Source organism: Crocuta crocuta, unplaced genomic scaffold (genome assembly GCF_008692635.1).
Source record: "Crocuta crocuta isolate KB4526 unplaced genomic scaffold, BGI_CrCroc_1.0 scaffold303, whole genome shotgun sequence".
Classification (NCBI taxonomy): Eukaryota; Metazoa; Chordata; class Mammalia; order Carnivora; family Hyaenidae; genus Crocuta; species Crocuta crocuta.
Window position 1 is genome coordinate 1,181,636 of NW_027528276.1, and position 20,132 is coordinate 1,201,767.

Below are 20,132 nucleotides of genomic sequence, written 5' to 3' on the forward strand. Positions count from 1 at the left end.
CGTGCCCCAAGCTCCCCCCAGCCCCGGCCCCGGCCCCCCGACACCTCCCCCGCCTCCTCCGCGCCGGCCGCGCCCGCACCGACGTCGCGCCCGCACGGCTATGGGGCGGAGAGGCGAGGCTTGGACGTCGGGCGAGTCCGGGCAGCGGAACTGACGCCAGCGGGCTTCCGGGGGCGGCCCCTGGGGAGGTCGGCGGCTGCGCCGCAGTCGTGGAGGGGCAGTGGGAGCGTAAGCGGCCGCGGGCGACGCAAGTTCCGCACTGGGCTCTCTTCTCCTCGATTCACGCTTCTCCTTCTCTCGCCTAGTCTCATGCTGCCTCCCCACGGCGGCTCTTCCTGACGAGAGCTTTCGGAGTGCGGTAGCTGAGGAGAAGCCATCACCACCTCGCTTCGGGGCCGAACGAGGGTGCCTGTCGCGCCGCGTCGCCCCCCTGCGCTGCCTCGTTGCCCCCAGTGGTGGGCGCCCTTCTCGCTCGAAGCACTCCCCCCAGCTCCATGAATGGAAATCGGCTCCGCAGGTGAGCGAGTCCGAGCGGCTGACTCGGTGGGTAGGGGTGTCCCCAGAGCATCGTCGCTCCCTCCGCCCCAGCCCAGGTGCGAGAAGTGTGTGCGGGCCAGGCGGCTCTCCCCCGCCCCCCGCGCGGCCCCTCCTCCGCCTCCCCGCAGCTCCGCCGCAGTTCCCCGGGGCCACTGAGTAGGCGAAACTGCGGGGAGGGGGCACTGCTTAAAGGATTGAAGTTTGGGGATCTCCAGGAGAGACGACTCCTTTTTTTTTTCCTGGAGTTTAGGAGGGTTTGTCGTCGGTTTTGTTATTCCAGTTGAAGGTGCAACGGCGTGCGCGTCCTTTAACCGGGTTGTGTGTCCCATGGAGGCGCTGGGCAGTCAGCTCTCTTACCTCTTAAGGTAGTTGTGAAGCTACATTGACATAACGGAGGAGTGCTAAGTTTGAGATAGGTATTAGTACAACGTCAAATGCAAGATGGCATTTCGTCCATCCCGATTTCTCTTCTGATATTTGCGACAGCGTGGTATGTAGTTACTGAGGATTTCAGAAATGTCATATCGGCCCAGATTACAGCTTACGTGAGGAGGTGGATCTTAAAATTGCTGACAATATATTTTTTTCAGCCCCTATTCCTTAGAGAAGCGGATATTATATTCTTGGAAATTTGGAATTAAATAAAAAAAATCCTTTCTCTCCTTGGGAAAACGGCAGTCTTGAAAAATTGCAACCTGGGCAGTACTTACCTTGAAAAAAGAAAAAGCATTCTTTATGGTTCTCAAGTCAAGTAATTAATTGAGAGACATAAAGTAGGTGTTACATAACGGTTTGCTTTCCAAAGGGTGCTACTTAATATGTTTAATTTGAAAGTATGCTTTATTCAGATGGTAACAGATTTATAAGTTAGTTTTCAAAATATTGGTGGGAGGGGGCGTCATATTACTGATGGGACCATTAAGTCCCTGAATCTCATATCTCATTTTGCCAACTTGGGAGATGCTTGAGCATAAGAAAAACTTAAATATAGAGGAAACCAGTGACATAATGATGATAAAGGGCTTGTTGTGATTAGGTTAAGAAGTATAATTGTTAGCAGATGCAAACAGCACTTAGGATTTGTAGAGATGGGATGAGGAGAGGGGTTTATTACAAGTTTTATTACATGAAATTTCTCTTATCAGGTTCTCCCATTTCTCTTTTGCATGCTCTCATTTAATTGTGATCTTCATATCTTCTTAAGGGAAACTTTGTAGATTGTAAAGAGTTTTAGACTTTTACTTGATAATTATTGGTTTGTGTATTTCTGAAACTATGTCCTGCCTTTGTTTCTTAGTTTTCTACTGTACTGTTTAGTGAATATGATAATTTAGAGCTATAGATAACTTTTACATAACTGTCCTTTTGTCAAGCCTGGAAACCAAAACATGCAAGTTAGACACTTTATTAATTATCCTAAGACTTTTAAAGATAGTTCAATTTTTTTTAACTTTTTTTTTCTGCTTTGGGTTTTTCATATGAAATTATGCCTCAGTGTATGGACAAAATCTTAGAAAATATTCTGAAGTCCAGCCACATAGCCAGCTGGTCCAAGTAGCCAAGTATGATTCAGTAAATGCTCCTATGAATTCTTGAGCTATAGTTAAGTTTTATGTCTTTTTTGCATGTGTTATTGCTTCAATTTATAAACATTAAATTGTCTTCACATCCGGGGAGGTGGAGTTAGATAATGTCTATCTTATCTTAGATATCTTGAAACTCAAAACTTTGTTCTTCAGTGAAGTTTATACATGATTAACTCTAGTAATGAAGATAAAAATATAGTCTGGCTCAAGATTGTCATCATCAAAAACAATTTTCATTCTTCCTGAGACTTACATGTAATTGTTCTGCTGCATGTGAAATTGAAAGCATACTTGGGCAAAATGTGCAACTAAGTTTTAAATCAGGAATCTGACAGGTATAGGGGTAACCTGGCTGGTACAGTCATTGGAGTGTGTGATTCTTGATCTCAGCATTGTGAGTTAGAGCCCCACCTTGGATGTGGAGGTTACTTTAAAGTCATTAAAAAGAAAATAATTTGACAGGTACATATTTTGGTTTAAAAATTTTAAATATAGGTGAGCCTGGGTGGCTCAGTCTGTAGAGCATGTGATGCTTGATCTCTGGGTCGTGAGTTTGAGCCCCAACTTGGGTGTAGAGATTACTTAAAAAATTTTTTTTAGACATAAATGTTCTCTGATAGTCTTTTGAGTCAATTTTGGATCTTTGTACCAATTTTTTTGAAGTGTTTGTGTGTATATTCTTAGGAATTATGACAAGATACTTTAAATGCTAGTTGTTGGGTGGATACATATACTTATATTTTACATTGGAAGACTTAGGATACAAATACTATATAATTGTCTCTCACTAAAAGTTAACATTTGTTCTTCCTTTTTGCATATAATATTTTAAGTGACTTTTAAGGGTGTCCTGTATAATGTACTGATTTAGTACTATGTGAACTTTGATTTCACCAGAAAAGTGGCACAACTGGTTTTTAAATATACAGTAGTTTTGCATCTGTGCCTAGGGGTACTTCTGATGAAACCCTGTTTTTTATGGTTTAGTTACATTTGGACTAAAAGTATATGTTTTGTTTTTGTTTACAAAGGGTTTTTTTTTTTTTTTTAAGTAATGTCTATACCTCATGTGGGGGTTGAGTTTACAACCCCAGGATCAAGAGTTGCATGCTCTACAGAGGCACCCTTAAAAGCATTAAGTTTTAATTCCAAATAAAGTATGAATAGAAGAAGCAGAGATGTCAATTGAGATAGGAGTTCTCATGAGTAGCAATTTTTTAGGACCTTACTATTCTAGTCTGTATTTTTAGGTAAATTCAGACTACTGTTTAGGGCAGAAGGAAATGTACTTACCTACAGTGAAAGAAAAACACTGTTAATGATCTGCAAAGTGATTTGATGTGTTTCATAGTTGTCTTTTACAAGGAATGAGTAGACCGTATTTGTTAATGATATTTTTATATCTGCATGGTAGTCTTAAGCCTCTACATTTCTTTAATAATAAAAATCTAGAAAAATCATTTGAGAACAAGTTCCAAAGGAACAGAAGTTGCATAAATGGAAACTAAATTTGAATGAGATGAATTGAAGTTGTGGACTCAAATTACTAAAATATATAATGCCATTAGGTTCTCAGTTTAGTATTTAAAATAATCCTCTTTTAATCATTTTGGAATGTAAGTTTTCTCACTTGTAGATTTTTGTCTTGAAGAAAAAAGTGTCAAATGCTGCTCTGTCTGGAGAACCTGAATTTTGGACATAGAAAAGGTTTTTCTACTTGGTTGGTACTTAAATTTTACGTTATGCTGCTCTTGAGTGGCCATGATAATTGTTTTTCTAGTATTTGCTGCTCTTGATTGGCAGTGGGACTTACAAAAATATGGGTGATTATTTTGATTTGTTTTAGAATTTGAGGCAAGAAACAATTTTGTTCTTCTCAATGAAGACTAAAGAAGAAAAAACATATAGGTAACCCTCAAATGTAATTTAATTAACATGATAAAGACCTTTAAAAATTATCTGTGATTCCATCACCCTGATCACTTTTTAAATTTCTAAGCCAAATTTTAAACTAGTAAATCTATTTTTAAAAATTAAGGAATTAAGTAATTAGGAAAGCGGCTAGAATGAATGAAATGATTTCAATCTGCTACACCCTTTTGCTCTTTTGGAGATTTTTATGTACTGTGTTGTCAATTTAGATTTAATTTATCTTAATTTGTGTTTTCCAGTGGGAACATTGTGTTTGCTTGGTTCTATAAGCCTGGCCTGATAGCATGCGAAGAGGCCTGGGGCCCTGTAAAGGGGATATTTCCTGGAAGAGTCCTCTGTGTATATGGAAAAACCCTAGTTCAGAATAGAATTCTTGCCAAACTGTCATAAACTATTGTATTCTGGTTGAATACTATGTTGGTTTATATCACAAGCATCTTTTTCACATTGATTTTTATAGTCTTTAAATACTTGAGGGTCTACCTGAAAGATAAACATTTCGTTAATCTAAGAAAACATTTTCTCTTATAATACTTAAAACTAGAATGTAAAGTAATTTATAGGTTGTTTTTTTTTTTAATAGGTGAGAGAATAAGGCGAGTGATAGTTCTCTTTTTGGGAAAATAAAACTGAAAATATAATTTAAAAATAGTATCCTTCCCAAACCTATTTAGTCTTCATTTGTTGGGATAAACAGTATTCACCAGACATTCCTACTTCTAATTCAGTTGTCTAGGATACCCAATAGACCCCCATTCTTGGCTCGTTAACAAAACAGATGTGAGAAAGAATATTGTGTGGTTTTTCAACCATAATGGTTATGCTGTTAGGATACATGAACAGCCTTTCTGTATTTGGAGTTTCTGTAGTTTTCTGCCATTATCTGTGTTAATATTAACAACTTTCTTTGACTACTCGTTGCTTTAAAAAAAAAAAAAAAAGATTATTGAGGTTTAGCAAAACCATGTTATACAACTGATGTTTTCTCTTAATGTGAGCTTTTTGTGGTTTGGTTACAATAAAAAATTGTTAATTTTATGAAATATATTATTATGAAATAATAGTGAAATAATTTGGGAGAATTCTTTTGTATCACCAGTTATTTTCTACATTATTTCTAAATTGTCAAGTTCTTGAGAAATCGGAAGTATCTGTAGAATATAAACATGAGTTATTTTTATATTTTTCATTTGTGGAAGAAATTTTGCAAGAAAATGTTCTCAATTGTAGGTTTACATAATAATATTTTTGAATCATTACCAAAACTTGGTATTTTAACTGAAGTTCATTAGTGTGTCTCTGAATTTTAAAAGGTTAAAGAATAGATTGCAAAATGGATTAATACCTTAGCAATGAAGTCTTTTTACTTTTTGAAACAAAGTTCTGGCTTCTAAATTAGGAGCTGATCTCTCTATATTTAACATAAATGTGGCATTACTCTAAAATAACTCAAAAATTTTTTATGTTTTTTTTTTTTTTTTTTTNAGTGCCAATGGGGGAGGGGCAGAGATAGAGACACAGAATCGGAAGCAGGATCCAGGCTCTGAGCTGTCGGCATAGGGCCTGATGCGGGGCTCAAACTCTCAAACCATGAGATCATGACCTGAGGCACCCAGACGCACCAAAAATTTTCTCAAATTTTTGCTTGGATACTCAAAAGTTTTTCAAAAGCTACCCAACCTTTAATTCTGAAATAAATCTCAAAGCATTTCCATAGGGCAGGACTTACGTGAGCCATGTCCTCTCTTGTTTTCAAGGGGCACAATGCCTTTTTAAAAATAACTCCCCAGTGCTGCCATCTGAGAAATTTTACCCGCAGCAGGCTGAATGTTCTACAAGTGATTATTAGGCTATAGTGAATATAATAAATGAAACATGGTAATAAGTGCACTGTTTGTATAAGTTCATTGAATGAATAGGTAGAATTAGTAGGTTGGAGGTTACTGAAATCTCTTGCTAATGTTTACTACTTAGCCTTATGGGTTTATGTTGTAAAAGAGGCATTTTATTATGTCAAATTTTGAGAACAACACAATATGTTTCTTTTTTTTCCAAAACAAAAATAAAATGTTTTCCTGACAATAAAAATACTTACTTTATTATTGTTTTTTTTTAATGTTTATTTTTGAGGGCATGCCCACAAGTGGGGGAGGACATAGAGAAAGGGGGACAGAGGATCCAAAGAGAGAGCCACTCTGACAACAGAGAGCCTGATGCAGGGCTTGAACTCCAGAATTGTGAGATCATGACCTAATCTGAAATCAGATTGGCTTAACTGACTGAGCCACCCAGGCGCCCCATTGTTTATTATTTAAAAAGCAAACGATATAGGAAAGTCTGAAATAGAAAGTAAAAATAATATGATCCTATCCTCCAGTTAAAACCATTGCTAATTTTTTCTTGTATATTTTTCCAGACATCTACCTATCTCTCTTGTATATTTTTCCAGCCATCCAGCCCATCATGTTGTTTAAATTTTAGAGAGAATGTGAGCAGGGAAGAGGGGCAGAAGAAGAGAGGGAGAGAGGGGGTAGGGAGAGAGAGAGAATCTTAAGCAGGCTCTGTGCTCGATGTGGAGCCGTTGCAGGGCTCAATCCCACAACTCTGGGATCATGACCTGAGCCCAATTCAGGAGTCAGGCACTGAACTGACTGAGCTACCTAGGGGCCCTTTAACCTCCTTTTTTCTAACTCAGTAATGTGTCCTGGGCATTTTTTTCATAATAATACTTATATTTTTATAGCAGTGTGATAGTCTTTACTGAGTGCATATTTCAGTTTCATTGATGATGGTTTAGGTTTCATTCTTTTTTTCGTTGTAAATGAAATTTTGGTAAGTATTCTGTTATATATGTTTGTATAGTGGTCCAATAATTGCTTTAGGATTAATTCCTAGAAATAGAATTGTTGAAACAAGATGTATTCCATGATTATTGTAGCAGAAGTTCCCAATGAAAATCCCTTATTTTGGTAATAGACTGTAGTATATGCTGTAGTTGATTTATTCACTGCTTATTTTTCATCATTCACATTTACTATAGGCTGTTATTTGGCTTTGGACTCTCAACTAGTACATGTTAGATTGTTAGGTCAGTGAACAACATACATAAAAATATGCTTTGAACACAGGTGGTTTTATGTTTGAAGTTTAATGTGGTTAGTTGATATTAGCCAGTTTGTACTGTAACTATTGAAAGAAACATTTGAAGTGGAGAGAAGTCCAAGATAGTTCTTTGTATTTCTATGTAATTATATTTTTTTTTTAAATGTTTGTTTATTTTTGAGAGAGAGAGAGAGAGAGAAAGAGAGAGAATGCAAGCAGAAGAGGGGCAGAGAAAGAGGAAGACAGAATGTGAAGCAGGCTCCAGACTCTGAGCTGTCAGCACAGAGCCTGATGTGGGGCTCAAACTCCTGGACCTTGAGATCACGTATGACCTGAGCCAAAGTCAGACACTCAAGCAACTGAGCCATTCAGGCACTCTTGTATTTTCTTTAAGTTTGTTTTTTATGTTTATTTATTTTTAAGAGAGAGACAGAATGCAGGCTTCAGGGAAAGGGCAGAGAGAGAGAGAGAGATACAGAATCTGAAGCAGGCTCCAGGATCTGAACTGTCGCACAGAGCCTGATGCAGGGCTCGAACCCACGAACCATGAGATCATGACCTGAGCCGAAGTCAGTCGCTTAACCAACTGAGCCACCCAAGCACCCCATGTATTTTCGAATCTAGTAGGCAGTGTATGTATTTGTTAAATAACTGAAGTGTGCTTCACTGGAGGTAATAATTTGTTGTATTGACAGAATTGTTTCTTCATTAGTCTACATGAAAATATTTTTTTATATTGATGATTTTATAATAACAGTAGTTTGTTACATTGCTTATTCATAAAACAAGTTTGGTCTTTTGCCAGTTTATATAAATAACACCCAGCAAAATAATGGAAAAAAAATTGGCAGTGTAATATAGTGCACAAAGAATGGGTTTTGGAGACAAATCCTTGCTCTCAAATTAACTGACTTGATAATGATGTGTCATTGTAGATTCAGTGATTGTAACAGATGTACCACTCTGGTGTGGGGGTGTTGATAGTGAGTGAGGCAGACTAAGTCTATTTAAAAAAAGTAACTGTGACTTTGGGCAGTGCATTTAATCTTCCTTAACCTTAATTTCCTTGTCTGTACAATGGGTGGTAAAAAAGTGTTTAAGTATGCAAAGGAAATGGCACTTCTCTTCCCATTTTTTAAGACATTTTATTATACAGATTTATAAATATGCAGAATTATATAAATAAGCTACCATGTACCCATCATCCAAACCCAATAATCCTCAACCCACATCCAATTGTGTCTTTTCTAATTTCCCATCCCCTGTACTTTTTTGAAGCATATTGTAGTCATAATGCTATTTCATTCATAAGTATCTACTAAGTACTTATAAAAAATACAGAGTCTTTAAATAAACCATAGTACCATTATCACAGCAAAATAATGATAATATTCCTTTACATCAAATATTTGGTCAGTGTTCAAATTTCATTTTTCAAAATAAATAAACTTCAAAAGAAATTTAAAAAACTAAAATAAAAAAATACTTTAAAAGTTTTTTTGTCTCTCTGTTTCATTTCTTCAGTTCCACATATGTGTGAAATCATAATGTATTTGTCTTTCTCTAATTTCACTTAGCATTATACCTTTGGATCCAACTACGTTGTTGCAAGTGACACGATTTCCTCCTTTTATGTGGCTGAGTAATATTCCATTGTGTATATACTACATCTTTTTTATCCATTCATGGTGAATGTGTCTTTTAATCTGTAAGTTTTCTATAATTCTTCCCTGTTCAGTTTATGGATTGTTTGTCCTTTTAGAGTTTCTCACAGTCTGGATTTTGCTGGTTCCATCTTCATGGTGTAATAACATGTTCCTTTGTTCTTTTTTCATTTTTTTTTCATGTTTATTTATTTTAAGAGAGAGAGTTTGAGCATGCTAGTGGGGGAGGGCCAGAGAGAGGGGAAGAGAGAGAGAATCCCAAGCAGGCTTCGTGCTGTCAGCACAGAGCCCAGCAGAGGACCTGATCTCACGAACCTCAAGATCATAACCCGAGCCAAAATCAAGAGTTGGTCGCTTAACCATCTGAGCCACCCAGGCTCCCCTCACATACTCCTTTGAATTTACTGTAAACTACTAGGACCTAAAGTCTTGATTATATTCAGGGTTTTCCTTTTGAACTTACTCCAGGCAAGGTTTTGTCCCTACCACTCTGTTGAAATTGCTCTTATCAAGGTCAACAGAGTTTGCTAAACCTAATAATCAGTTCCCAAATCTTCATTTTATTTGGCTTTATTTGATTATAAGTTGCTTCCTTTTTGAAGCCCTCTTTTTTCCGCTTCTTCCTAACTGTGACTCTCTCCAAGCCCTCCTCAACCTTACTGGATATCACTTTTCTGCCTCCTTTGCTATGCCCTTTTCATTTCCCTAATCTCTAACCATTAGGAGTAACCCAGGGTTTAGTGTTCTTCTGTATCCCACTATAGATTGGGTAATCACTAATCCAGTGATTTCAAATACCGCTGATATGTGGAAGACCCTCACCTTTATGACTCACCTTTATGACTCTAGCCTGGACCTCTTCCTTGAACTTTATACCCATCTAACTGCCTATTAGACAATAGTTGTATAGACCTCTCAAACTTAGCATGTCCTAAAAATCCTCTTGATTTCCCCTCCAGACTTGCTCCCATCACTGAGTCTTTCGTAATTCAGTACAGGATATTTGCATTCTTTCAGTTGCTTAGACCAAAAAACAAAACCAAACCCTTGAGAGCTCTTTTCTCTCATACCACACACCTAGTCCATTAGCAGTTCCCATCAGGTCTACCTTGTAAGTATTTTCCACATCAGCATCTTTCCCCCAACTGCTACTTCCCAGCCCTAGCCAACATTATCCTTCACTGGACAATCATCTAGCCTACTAACTGGTCTCTCTGCTGGTACCTTGCTTTACATGTAGTTTTCCATATAGCCACCTGAGTGATCGTTTTAAAAAAAAGTTTAAGTCAGATCATAATGCTTCTTGAACCAGAAACCTTTATTGGTTTCTTATGTCTCAGAATACAGTTCGAAGACCTCATGATGGTTTACAAATCCTGTGTGATCTAATCTCCCATTATCTCTCTGACCTCATCTCTTACTCTCTTCTTCCTCACTATGGTCCAGGCATAATGGTCTCTTTGCTCTTCTTCACCAAGCAAGCTTCTGTTTTTTCCTTTATATTTGATTTTAACTCAGCCTGGAATGTTCTTCCAGATGTCCATATGACTTGTTTCCTCACTTCCTCTGTTTTCTTAAAGCTTACTTGTCACCCTTTCAAAGAGGCCTTCTTTGACAAACCTGTCTAAAATAGTTAACTACCTATTCTGTTCCAACTCCCCTTCCTTCTATCACCTTAACATTTTTTATTTTTCTTTGTAGCACTTACTACTATCTGATTTGCAAAAAAGAAATGCAATATAATCTGCCCCCATCCAACCCTCGCATAAAAAAGCTTCATGAAAACCAGGTCTTTATTAATATTATTAATTATTAAAATTATTGTTCACCTGAGTCTGAACAATGCTTGACAATTAGAGGCAATAAATATTTTTTGGACAAATTGATGAGCCCATGAATGAATGAATGATTTAATGAATGATAGACTTTAACCAAATGTTAGTTTGTAGTGTAGTGTAGTGATTAAAAATGCAGTCTTTACATCAGACTATTTGCAAATCCTAGCTTTAGCACTTTCTGTGAATATGTTTTTTAACCTTCCTGTGCTTTAAGTTCCTCATTATGATATAGGACCTCCCTTAAAATTATATTGTGAGAAATCACAATGTATTTCAAATATTTATGACAGGTTAGCTATTGTTGTTAATGTTAACTTTAAATATTAAGATGGGATATCCCCCCACAATACATTAGGAACTAGTTAAAGCAAATAACTGACCTATTATTTAATCTATGTGTCTACGAAAACTTGAACCTTGGGGTGCCTGGGTGGCTTAGTCAGTTAAGTGTCTGGTTTCATATCAAGTCACGATCTTTGGTTGGTAGGTTCAAGCCCCATGTTAGGCTCTATGCTGACAGGTCAGAACCTGGAGCCTGCTTCAGATTCTGTCTCCCTCTCTCTCTGCCCCTCTCCCACTCCCACTCTGTCTGTTTCTAAAAAATAAATAAACATTAAAAAAATTTGAACATTGGGGGAGGGGGATGGGCATGGAGGAGGACACTTGTGGGGATGAGCACTGAGTGTTATGTGGAAACTAATTTGACAATAAACTGTAAATAAATAAGTAAATAAAGATCAAAACAAAAAAAAGTGAAAAAAAATAAAAGTTTATATAAAACTTTAAAAAAATTTTGAACATAATGTTCAATAAATATTTAAAGTAGATATGACTTTTTATGTTTTTTATTTTAAAGTTTTATTTATTTAATTTTTACACCTAGCATGGAGCTCAAACTCACAACCGTGAGGTCAAGAATCACATGCTCCTTTGAGCCAGCCAGGCACCCCTTTCTTTTTTTATTTTTTACTAAATTTTTTTTACGGTTTATTTTTGAGAGAAAGAGACAGAGACAGAGCATGCAGGGGGGAGGGGCAGAGAGAGACAGGAAGACACAGAATCCAAGCAGGCTGTGGGCTCTGCGCTGTCAGCACAGAGCCTGATTCAGCACAGAGCCTGATGCAGGGCTCAAACTCATGACCTGTGAGATCATGACCCAAGCTGAAGTCTGATGCTTAACCAACTGAGCCACCAGGGCACCCCTGTTTTTGATTTTTTAAAAGATTATCTGGGTGGGGGGTACCTGCCTGGCTCAGTCAGTAGAGAATGTGTCTTTATCTCAGGATTGTGAGTTCAAGTCCCACGTTGGGCATGGAGCCTACTTTTAAAAAAAAGGAATTATCTGGGGTGCCTGGGTGGCTCAGTGGGTTAATAGTCTGACTTTGGCTTAGGTCATGATCTTGCAGTTGGTGGGTTCAAGCCCTGCATCGGGCTCTGTGCTGACTGCTCAGAGCCTGGAGTCTGCTTCAAATTCTGTGTCTCCCTCTTTTTGCCCCTCCCCTCCTTGCTCTCTCTCTCTCTCTCTCAAAAATAAACACACACAAAAAAAATTTTTTAAAGGAATTATCTATGGGAGCAGTGAGATTCATAAGAGAATTGGGGATATAGAACAGCAAAATATTTTTAAACCAGTCTTGATAGTAATCATATGTAAATAAAACAGCAGAAAGTTAATTTTTAACACATAAAAGGTATTTTGAAACTGTAATGCCTAATTCTACAGAGGGTAAGAGAGAGCTGGTGATAATGATGTCTTCCCACAACAGTTTGGCAGTAAATATCAACAGTCAGAAAAACAATTCTCTTCTTACCTTTTGGTTTGGTTAAGTCTACTTCTGAAATTGATATTAAGGGGCAAAATTTCTATATACCTGCTTCCCTCTGTACTTCCATCCCAAATAGTAGGTGCTTAATGCAGGGAAGTGCACTTAGCGTATTGTGTGAAATGTGGTAGATGCCTGTTAATGTTTGTTGAAGAGCTACAGTTTTTTTTATAACTTAGTGCCACGCACATCTAGAATGCATAGTTTTATCTCATTTTTTAAAGCATTTATTTTTTTTTAAAATGTTTTATTTCTAGGAGAGAGAGAGAGAGACAGCGTGAGCAGGGGAGGGTCAGAGAGAGAGAGGGAGTCACAGACTGAAACAGGCTCCAGGCTCTGAGCTGGCAGTCAGCACAGAGCCCGACATGGGGCTCGAACCCACGAACCGCGAGATCATGACCTAAGCGAAAGTCGGACGCTTAACCGACTAAGCCACCCAGGCGCCCCTAAATCATTTATTTTTGACAGAGAGAGCAGGGGAGGGGCAGAGAGAGGGGGACAGAGAATCCCAAGCAGCCTCCGTTCTAACAGCAAAGAGCCAATGCAGGGCTTGAACTCACGTACCATGAGATCATGACCCGAACCGAAGTTGGATGCTTAGCTGACTGAGCCAACCCCAGGTTTTATCTCATTTTTTAAATAAGGCAACTGAACATACCTCAGCAACTGAACATCCCTCAACATAATAAGGGCCATATATGATAAAGCCACAGCCAATATCATATTCAACAGTGAAAAGCTGAAAGTTTTTCCTCTGAAGTCAGTATCAAGACAAAGATGCCTACTCTTGCCATTTTTATTCAGCATAGTACTAGAACTACTAGCAGAACAATTCGGCAAACAAAAGTAAAAGACATTTCAAAAAGGAAACAGTATAGATGACACTATTTGTGGATGACATGATATTATATCTAGAAAACCTGAAAGACTCCAACAAAAACCTGTTATAGCTAGTAAATGAATTCAGTAAAGTTGCAGGATACAAAATCAATATACAAAAATTTGTTGCATTTTTTATGCCTAAGTAAGGATCTATCAGAGAAATTAAGAAATCAATATCAGCTACAGTTGAATCAAAAAGAATAAAATACCTAGGACTAAATTTAACCAAAGAGATGAAAGACGTATATACTGAAAATTGTAAGCCATTGATAAAAGAAATTGAAGACAACACAAATAAATGGAAAATGCTTATGGATTGGAAAAATTAATATTGTAAAAATGTCCATACTACCTAAAAGCAGTCTACGGGTTCAGTGCAGTGCCTGTCAAAATTCAGTGGCATTTTCCACAGAAGTAGAACAAACAATCCAAAAATTTGTATCAAACCACAGAATACCACAAATAGCCAAAGCAGCCTTGAGAAAGAAGAAAACTGGAGGCATCATGTTCCCTGATTTCACACTATTTTACAAAGCTGTAGTAATCAAAACAGTATGGTATTGGCACAAAAAGAGTTACAGAAGTCAGTGGAACAAAATAGAGAACTAGGGAATAAACCCACACGTATATGGTCACAAAGGTGCCAAGACATTTAGTGGGGAAAGGACAGCCTGTCTCTTCAGTAAATGGTATTGGGAAAACTGGAAGAATATATAGGTGGTAAACTCCTTGACATCAGTCTTGGAGATGATTTTTTGATTTTCATTTGCATGGAATATATTTTTTTCAGCCCTTCACTTAAAATCTCTGTGTGTCTTTACATGTGAAGTGAGTCTCTAGTAGGCAGCATATAGGTAAGTCTTGTTTGGTTTTTGTTTTGTTTTGCTTTTAATTTTTTTTAATGTTTTATTTATTTTTGAGAGAGAGATAGAGACAGCATGAGCAGGGGAGGGTCAGAGAGAGAGGGAGACACAGAACCCGAAGACAGGCTCCAGGCTCTAAGCTGTCAGCACAGAGCCCGACGTGGGGCTGGAACCCACGAACCGTGAGGTCATGACCTGAGCTGAAGTTGGTCGCTTAACCGACTGAGCCACCCAGGTGCCCCGTTGTTGTTTATTTTAATCCATTCAGCCTCTCCACTTTATGTCTTAGTCTGTTTACAGTTAAAGTAATTATTGATGAGTATGTACTTAATTGCTATTTTGCTAATTGTTTTCAGGCTGTTATGTATTTCCTCCCATGCTTGCTTCTCTGCTCTCTTCCTTTGTGCTTTGATGATTTTCTTTATTTTTTTTAATGTTTTTTTTTATTTCTGAGAGAGAGAGAGACAGCGTGAGCAGGGGAGGGTCAGAGAGAGAGGGAGATACAGAATCTGAAGCAGGCTCCAGGCTCTGAGGTAGCTGTCAGCACAGAGCCCAATGCGGGNGAGCTGGCAGTCAGTACAGAGCCCAACGCGGGGCCCGAACCCGCGAACCTGGAGATCATGACCTAAGCGAAAGTCGGACGCTCAACCGACTAAGCCACCCAGGCGCCCCTCCGATGATTTTCTTTAATGGGTACTTAGATTCCTTTCTTTTTATCTTTTGTATGTCTACTGTAGGGTTTTGCTTTGTGGTTACCACAAGACTTAATGACTTTTTTTTTTTATGTTTTATTTATATCTGAGAGAGAGAGAGAGAGTGTAATCAGGGGAGGGTCAGAGAGAGAGGGAGACACAGAATCCGAAGCAGGCTCTGAGCTAGGTGTCAGCACAGAGCCCAATGTNAACTTGTATGTGGAGTACTTGACTGGGTTATTGGTAGAGTATGCAACTCTCAATCTTGGCGTGTTGGTTCAAGCCCCACATTGGGTGTAGAGATTACTTAAAGAACAAATCTTGAGGGCGCCTGGGTGGCTTAGTCGGTTGAACATCCAACTTCAGCTCAGGTCATGATCTTGCTGTTTGTGAGTTCAAGCCCCATGACAGGCTCTGTGCTCACAGCTCAGAACCTGGAGCCTGTGCCAGATTCTGTGTCTCCCTCTCTCTCTGCCCCTCCCCTGTTCACACTCTGTCTACCTGTCTCTCTCAAAAGTAAATTAACATTAAATTAAAAAAAAATCTGTATGTGTGATGACTGATATTCTACCAATTGCATTGCAGTGTAACTTGAAACTTCACACATTGTCTTGCTTTTTAAAAAAAAAAAAAAGGCTGTATTGCGTTTGGGGGACCTAGTGTAAATATTTCCTGTATAAAAATAATCTGGGGACGCCTGAGTGGCTCCGTCGGTTAAGCGTCCGACTGGCTCAGGTCACGATCTCATGGTTCATGGATTCGAGAATCCCAGCCCGCGTTGGGCTCTGTGCTAACAGCTAGCTCAGGAGCCTTCTTCAGATTCTGTTTCTCCCTCTCCCTCTCTGACCCTCCCCTGCTCATGCTGTCTCTCTCTCTCAAAAATAAATAAAACATTAAAAAAAAATCTGAAAAAATTACTTCGAAAGATGTTTAAGCATATTCTAAGAAGTTTAGGGTGCTTAGGTGGCTCAGTTAAACATCCAACTTTTTTTTTTTTTTTTAAACATCCAACTTTTGATTTTGCCTTTGATTGTCATCTCGTGGTTCATATGACCCAGCCCTGTTTCAGGCTCTCTGCTAACAGCACAGACTCTGCTTGGGATTCTCACTGTCCCTCTCTCAAAATAAATATTTAAAGATAGATAAAAATAAAAACCAAGAGGTATTTTATAGGAAGAAATTCAGTTTTTTGGTGTATGCCTGTAATTGCCAGGCCAAAATGGAAGAGAAAAGGAAACCTAGAAAAGTAATGACCTTAAAAGCCATTTTTTCCCTGAGGGCATTTGCTGGTTTTGGAAACATTAAATTTTGATGCCTTGAAGGTGTGGAGTGAACAGAAACTAAAGTCCAGAGTCTGCACATGAGGGTATAGAAGAGACTTCTGTGCCATAAGCTGGGACCCTCAGATGGCTATACTCAGGGTGAGCATAATCTTGAAGTGGACAACTCTCACTGGAAGCCTAAACTGTCATCTTGCATTTGTTTTAAGTTGCACTGGACTGGTAGTATTCATGTACCAGACAGAAACAAATGAAGATCTTTTCTTGAGGAATATATCTTTATCCTAGTTTTCAAAGTATGTGTACAAACTACTCTTCATGTACAGTGACCCTCTAGATATACATATTAACAAGATACCATGAGCAAGAAAGACAACAGAATCACAGCAACTGAACAACTGAAGTTGTTGGTTGCAGATTATGAAACAAATATTTAAAAACAACTATATTTACAGGGTTGTAGTAGCAACTGGGTTGGCTATAGAATCCATACGTGCAGCCTACTGAAAGCAAATTTTAGAGGTGTTTGAAAAAGATAAAAAATGAATAAAGAAATAACAGAAGAAACCCTTCTGAAATATTGATCTCAACTGGAAACTGAACATATATTATGTTCCAGGCAAACCCAACAGAAAGAGAACCACATAAGGACATTTATGGCTTTTCAAGTCTCAAATATAAAGAACGTATACAGAAAAAGCAATCCATAATACCAAATTTTAGATGCCATGTCTATGGAAATTTGAAGGTCAGATTGTTAAAGGTATGGGTTCAATTCAGGTTGTTTGTATATGAACGTAACAGTCATATTTTAAATGGAAAATCCATGCCTTTTTGTGTAACACTACTTAATGACATACACTAGAATAACAAAAGACAAATCCAAAACTTCAAGAAGAGAGACTCCTGGGGTTGTAAAGGATGGATAGTGATCAAAGAAACTATATAAACTTATATTTTTATTTTTATTATTTTTTAAATTATTTTTTATTTTAGAGGAAGAGAAGGCAAGTCGGGGAAAGGGACAGAGAATCTTAAGTAGGCTCCGTACTTAGTGCAGAGTCCGACATAGGGCTCGATCCCATGCCCCTGGGGTCATGACCTAAGCTGAAATCAAGAGCGGACGCTCAACTGACTTATCCACTTAGGCACCCCATCTTCCTTCCTTCCTTCCTTCCCTCCTTCCTTCCCTCCTTCCTTCCCTCCTTCCTTCCCACCTTCCTTCCTTCCTTCCTTCCTTCCTTCCCTCCCTCCCTCCTTCCTTCCTTCCTTCCCTCCCTCCCTCCTTCCTTCCTTCCTTCCCTCCCTCCTTCCTTCCTTCCTTCCCCCCCTCCTTCTTTCCTTCCTTCCCTCCTTCCTTCCTTCCCTCCTTCCCTCCTTCTCTCCTTCCTTCCTTTCCTCCTTCCCTTCCATCCTTCCTTCCCTCTTTCCCTCCTTCCCTCTTTCCTTCTCTCCTTCCTTCCTTCCTTCCTCCCTCCCTCCCTCCCTCCCTGCCTCCCTCCTTCCTTCCTTCCTCCCTCCCTCTCTTCCTTCCTTCCTTCCATCCCTCACTCTCTTCCTTCCTTCCTTCCATCTCTACAGCCAGCGTGGGGCTCAAATCACAACCCTGAGATCAAAAGTTGCATGCTCTACTGACTGAGCCATCCAGGTACCCTGCTATTGTACATTTTCTAATTTGATCGTGACAAGATTCATAAGAAAGAGGCAGGTCAGGTATTATTCTCATTTTATAGATCAGAAAATAGGAGTTTCAGGGCTAGTAATATTTGATAAAGGTCAAGTGGTTTAGATAAATGGCAGGGCCACAACTATGACCTGGTCTAGAATGACTCAATGTTACCTATGATATTATCAGTATTATCTAGGATAACAGGAAAGATCATATCCTCAGAAGAGGTTTTACAAATATATGAAAACCAAACTAAAAAAAAAACAGCCTGATATAGGCAGCATTTTAATGTCTTTTCATCCACAGTGGGAGTTGTTAACCCAACTTTTAATTCCTAATATAAACTTGTTTTTTGCATAAAGCATTATCCTTTTGATATATTGCTAGATTTACTTTGTTAACATTTTATTTAGGATTTTTGCATGTATATTCATGAATGATAGTGTTCTGGGATTTTATTTTTCATAATGTTCTTATAAGGGTTTTTCTGGGATCATAAGTTAAATTGGGGTATATATTTTTTTCCTAATCTCTGAAAGAGTTTGTATAAGATCAGTATTATTTTTTCCTTGAATTTTTGCTATAATTCTATAGTGGAATGATATGGATTTGGAATCTTTTAGTGTATGTGTGGAAATATATATATATTTGTAAAAGATTTTGTTGTTAAGTAATCTCTACACCCATTGTGGGGCTCAAACTCACCACCCTGAGATCAAGTGTTGTATGCTATACCAACTGAGCCAGCCAGGTGCCCTCTGGAATTATTTTTAATTGTAGATTTCATTTTTTTTCAAATAATTACAGGACTTTTCAGATATTTTACATTTAAGTTCATTCAGATAACAGTTATTAACTGAATTTGTTTGAATTTCATTTAACAAAACTGCATTTTGAACTTTAAAATCTTAATGCTAGATGTCATTTAAGGTGTTTTTAAACTTTGTTAAAGTATACATAACATTAAATTTACCATCTTAGCAACTTTTTAGTGTACAGTTAAATACTATTTAAGTATATTTACACTGTGTGCAACTAATCTCCAGAAATCTTTTCATCTGGCAAAATTGGAGCTATACCCACCAAGCAGTAATTCCCCACCCTCTCTTTACCCTAGCCCCTGGCAACCACCCTTGTATTTTTTGTCTCTGAATTTGACTACTATAGGTATTAATAAGTGGAATCATATAGTGTCCTTTTGTGACTGGTTTATTTCACGTAACATAACGTCCACAAGGTTCATCTATGTTGTAGCGTGTGTCAGAATTTCCTTCCTTTTATAAGGCTAATGTTCCATTATATGTACACACCACATTTTGTTTATCCATTCATCCATCAATGGACCCATAAGTTGCTACTACCTTTTCAATGTTGTGAATGATGGTGCTGTGAACAAAGGTGTACAGTTATTTCAATACTTGTCTATGGCCATACCACCCTGAATGTGCCCGATCTCATCAGTTATTTCAATACTCTGAATTCTTCTGGGTAAAGTAGAGTTACTGGGTCATATAGTAATTCTCTTTTTAATGTTTTGAGGAACCACAATATTATTTTCCATTTTACAGTTATACCAACAGAGGACTTTTCAAATTTTATATACTTTCATGTATCAGTAACTTGTATTTCTCTAGTAATTTACCTGTTTCACCAAACTTGAAAATTTATTGACATAATGTTATGTCTTCAGTATCTGTAGTGATAGCATTTTTTTCCACTTAAATTGATCACTTAAGCCTTTTTCTTCTTCTTTTTTCTTCCTCTTTTTTTTTTTTTTAATGTTTTTATTTATTTCTAGGAGAGAGAGAGAGACAGCGTGAGCAGGGGAGGGTCAGAGAGAGAGGGAGTCACAGACTGAAACAGGCTCCAGGCTCTGAGCTGGCAGTCAGCACAGAGCCCGACACGCGGCTCGAACCCACCAACCGCGAGGTCATGACCTAAGCGAAAGTCGGACGCTTAACCGACTAAGCCACCCAGGCGCCCCTCTTCCTCTTTTTTTAAAAAACCAGTGTTGCTTGGGTGGCTCAGTTGGTTGAGCATCCAGCTCTTGATTTCCGCTCAGATCATGATCCCAGGGTCTTGGGATTGAGCCCTGCATCAGGCTCTGCACTGAGTGTAGAGCCTGCTTAAGATTCAGTCTCTCTCTCTCTCAGCCTCTCCTTCTCTCCCCCTCTCCCTCCTCCCCTCTCTCCCTCCCTCCCTTGCTCCCTCCGTTCCTCCCTCCCTCCTTTCCTCCCTTCTCCCTCTCTTCCCCATCTCTACCT

The 20,132-nt window shown here is 38.5% G+C and overlaps 1 protein-coding gene across 2 annotated transcripts in view; it reads left to right on the top strand.

Annotated features, from left to right (window-relative positions):
* LOC144222592 (protein argonaute-3) overlaps window positions 1-20,132 on the top strand; it is a 122,401-nt gene that overhangs the window by 202 nt on the left and 102,067 nt on the right. For both annotated transcript variants that reach the window (XM_077753110.1, XM_077753109.1), the window contains exon 2: window positions 306-517. In XM_077753110.1, coding sequence (XP_077609236.1) covers window positions 499-517 — 19 coding nt within the window. In that variant the 5' untranslated portion in view covers window positions 306-498. The remainder of the gene's footprint in view (window positions 1-305; window positions 518-20,132) is intronic.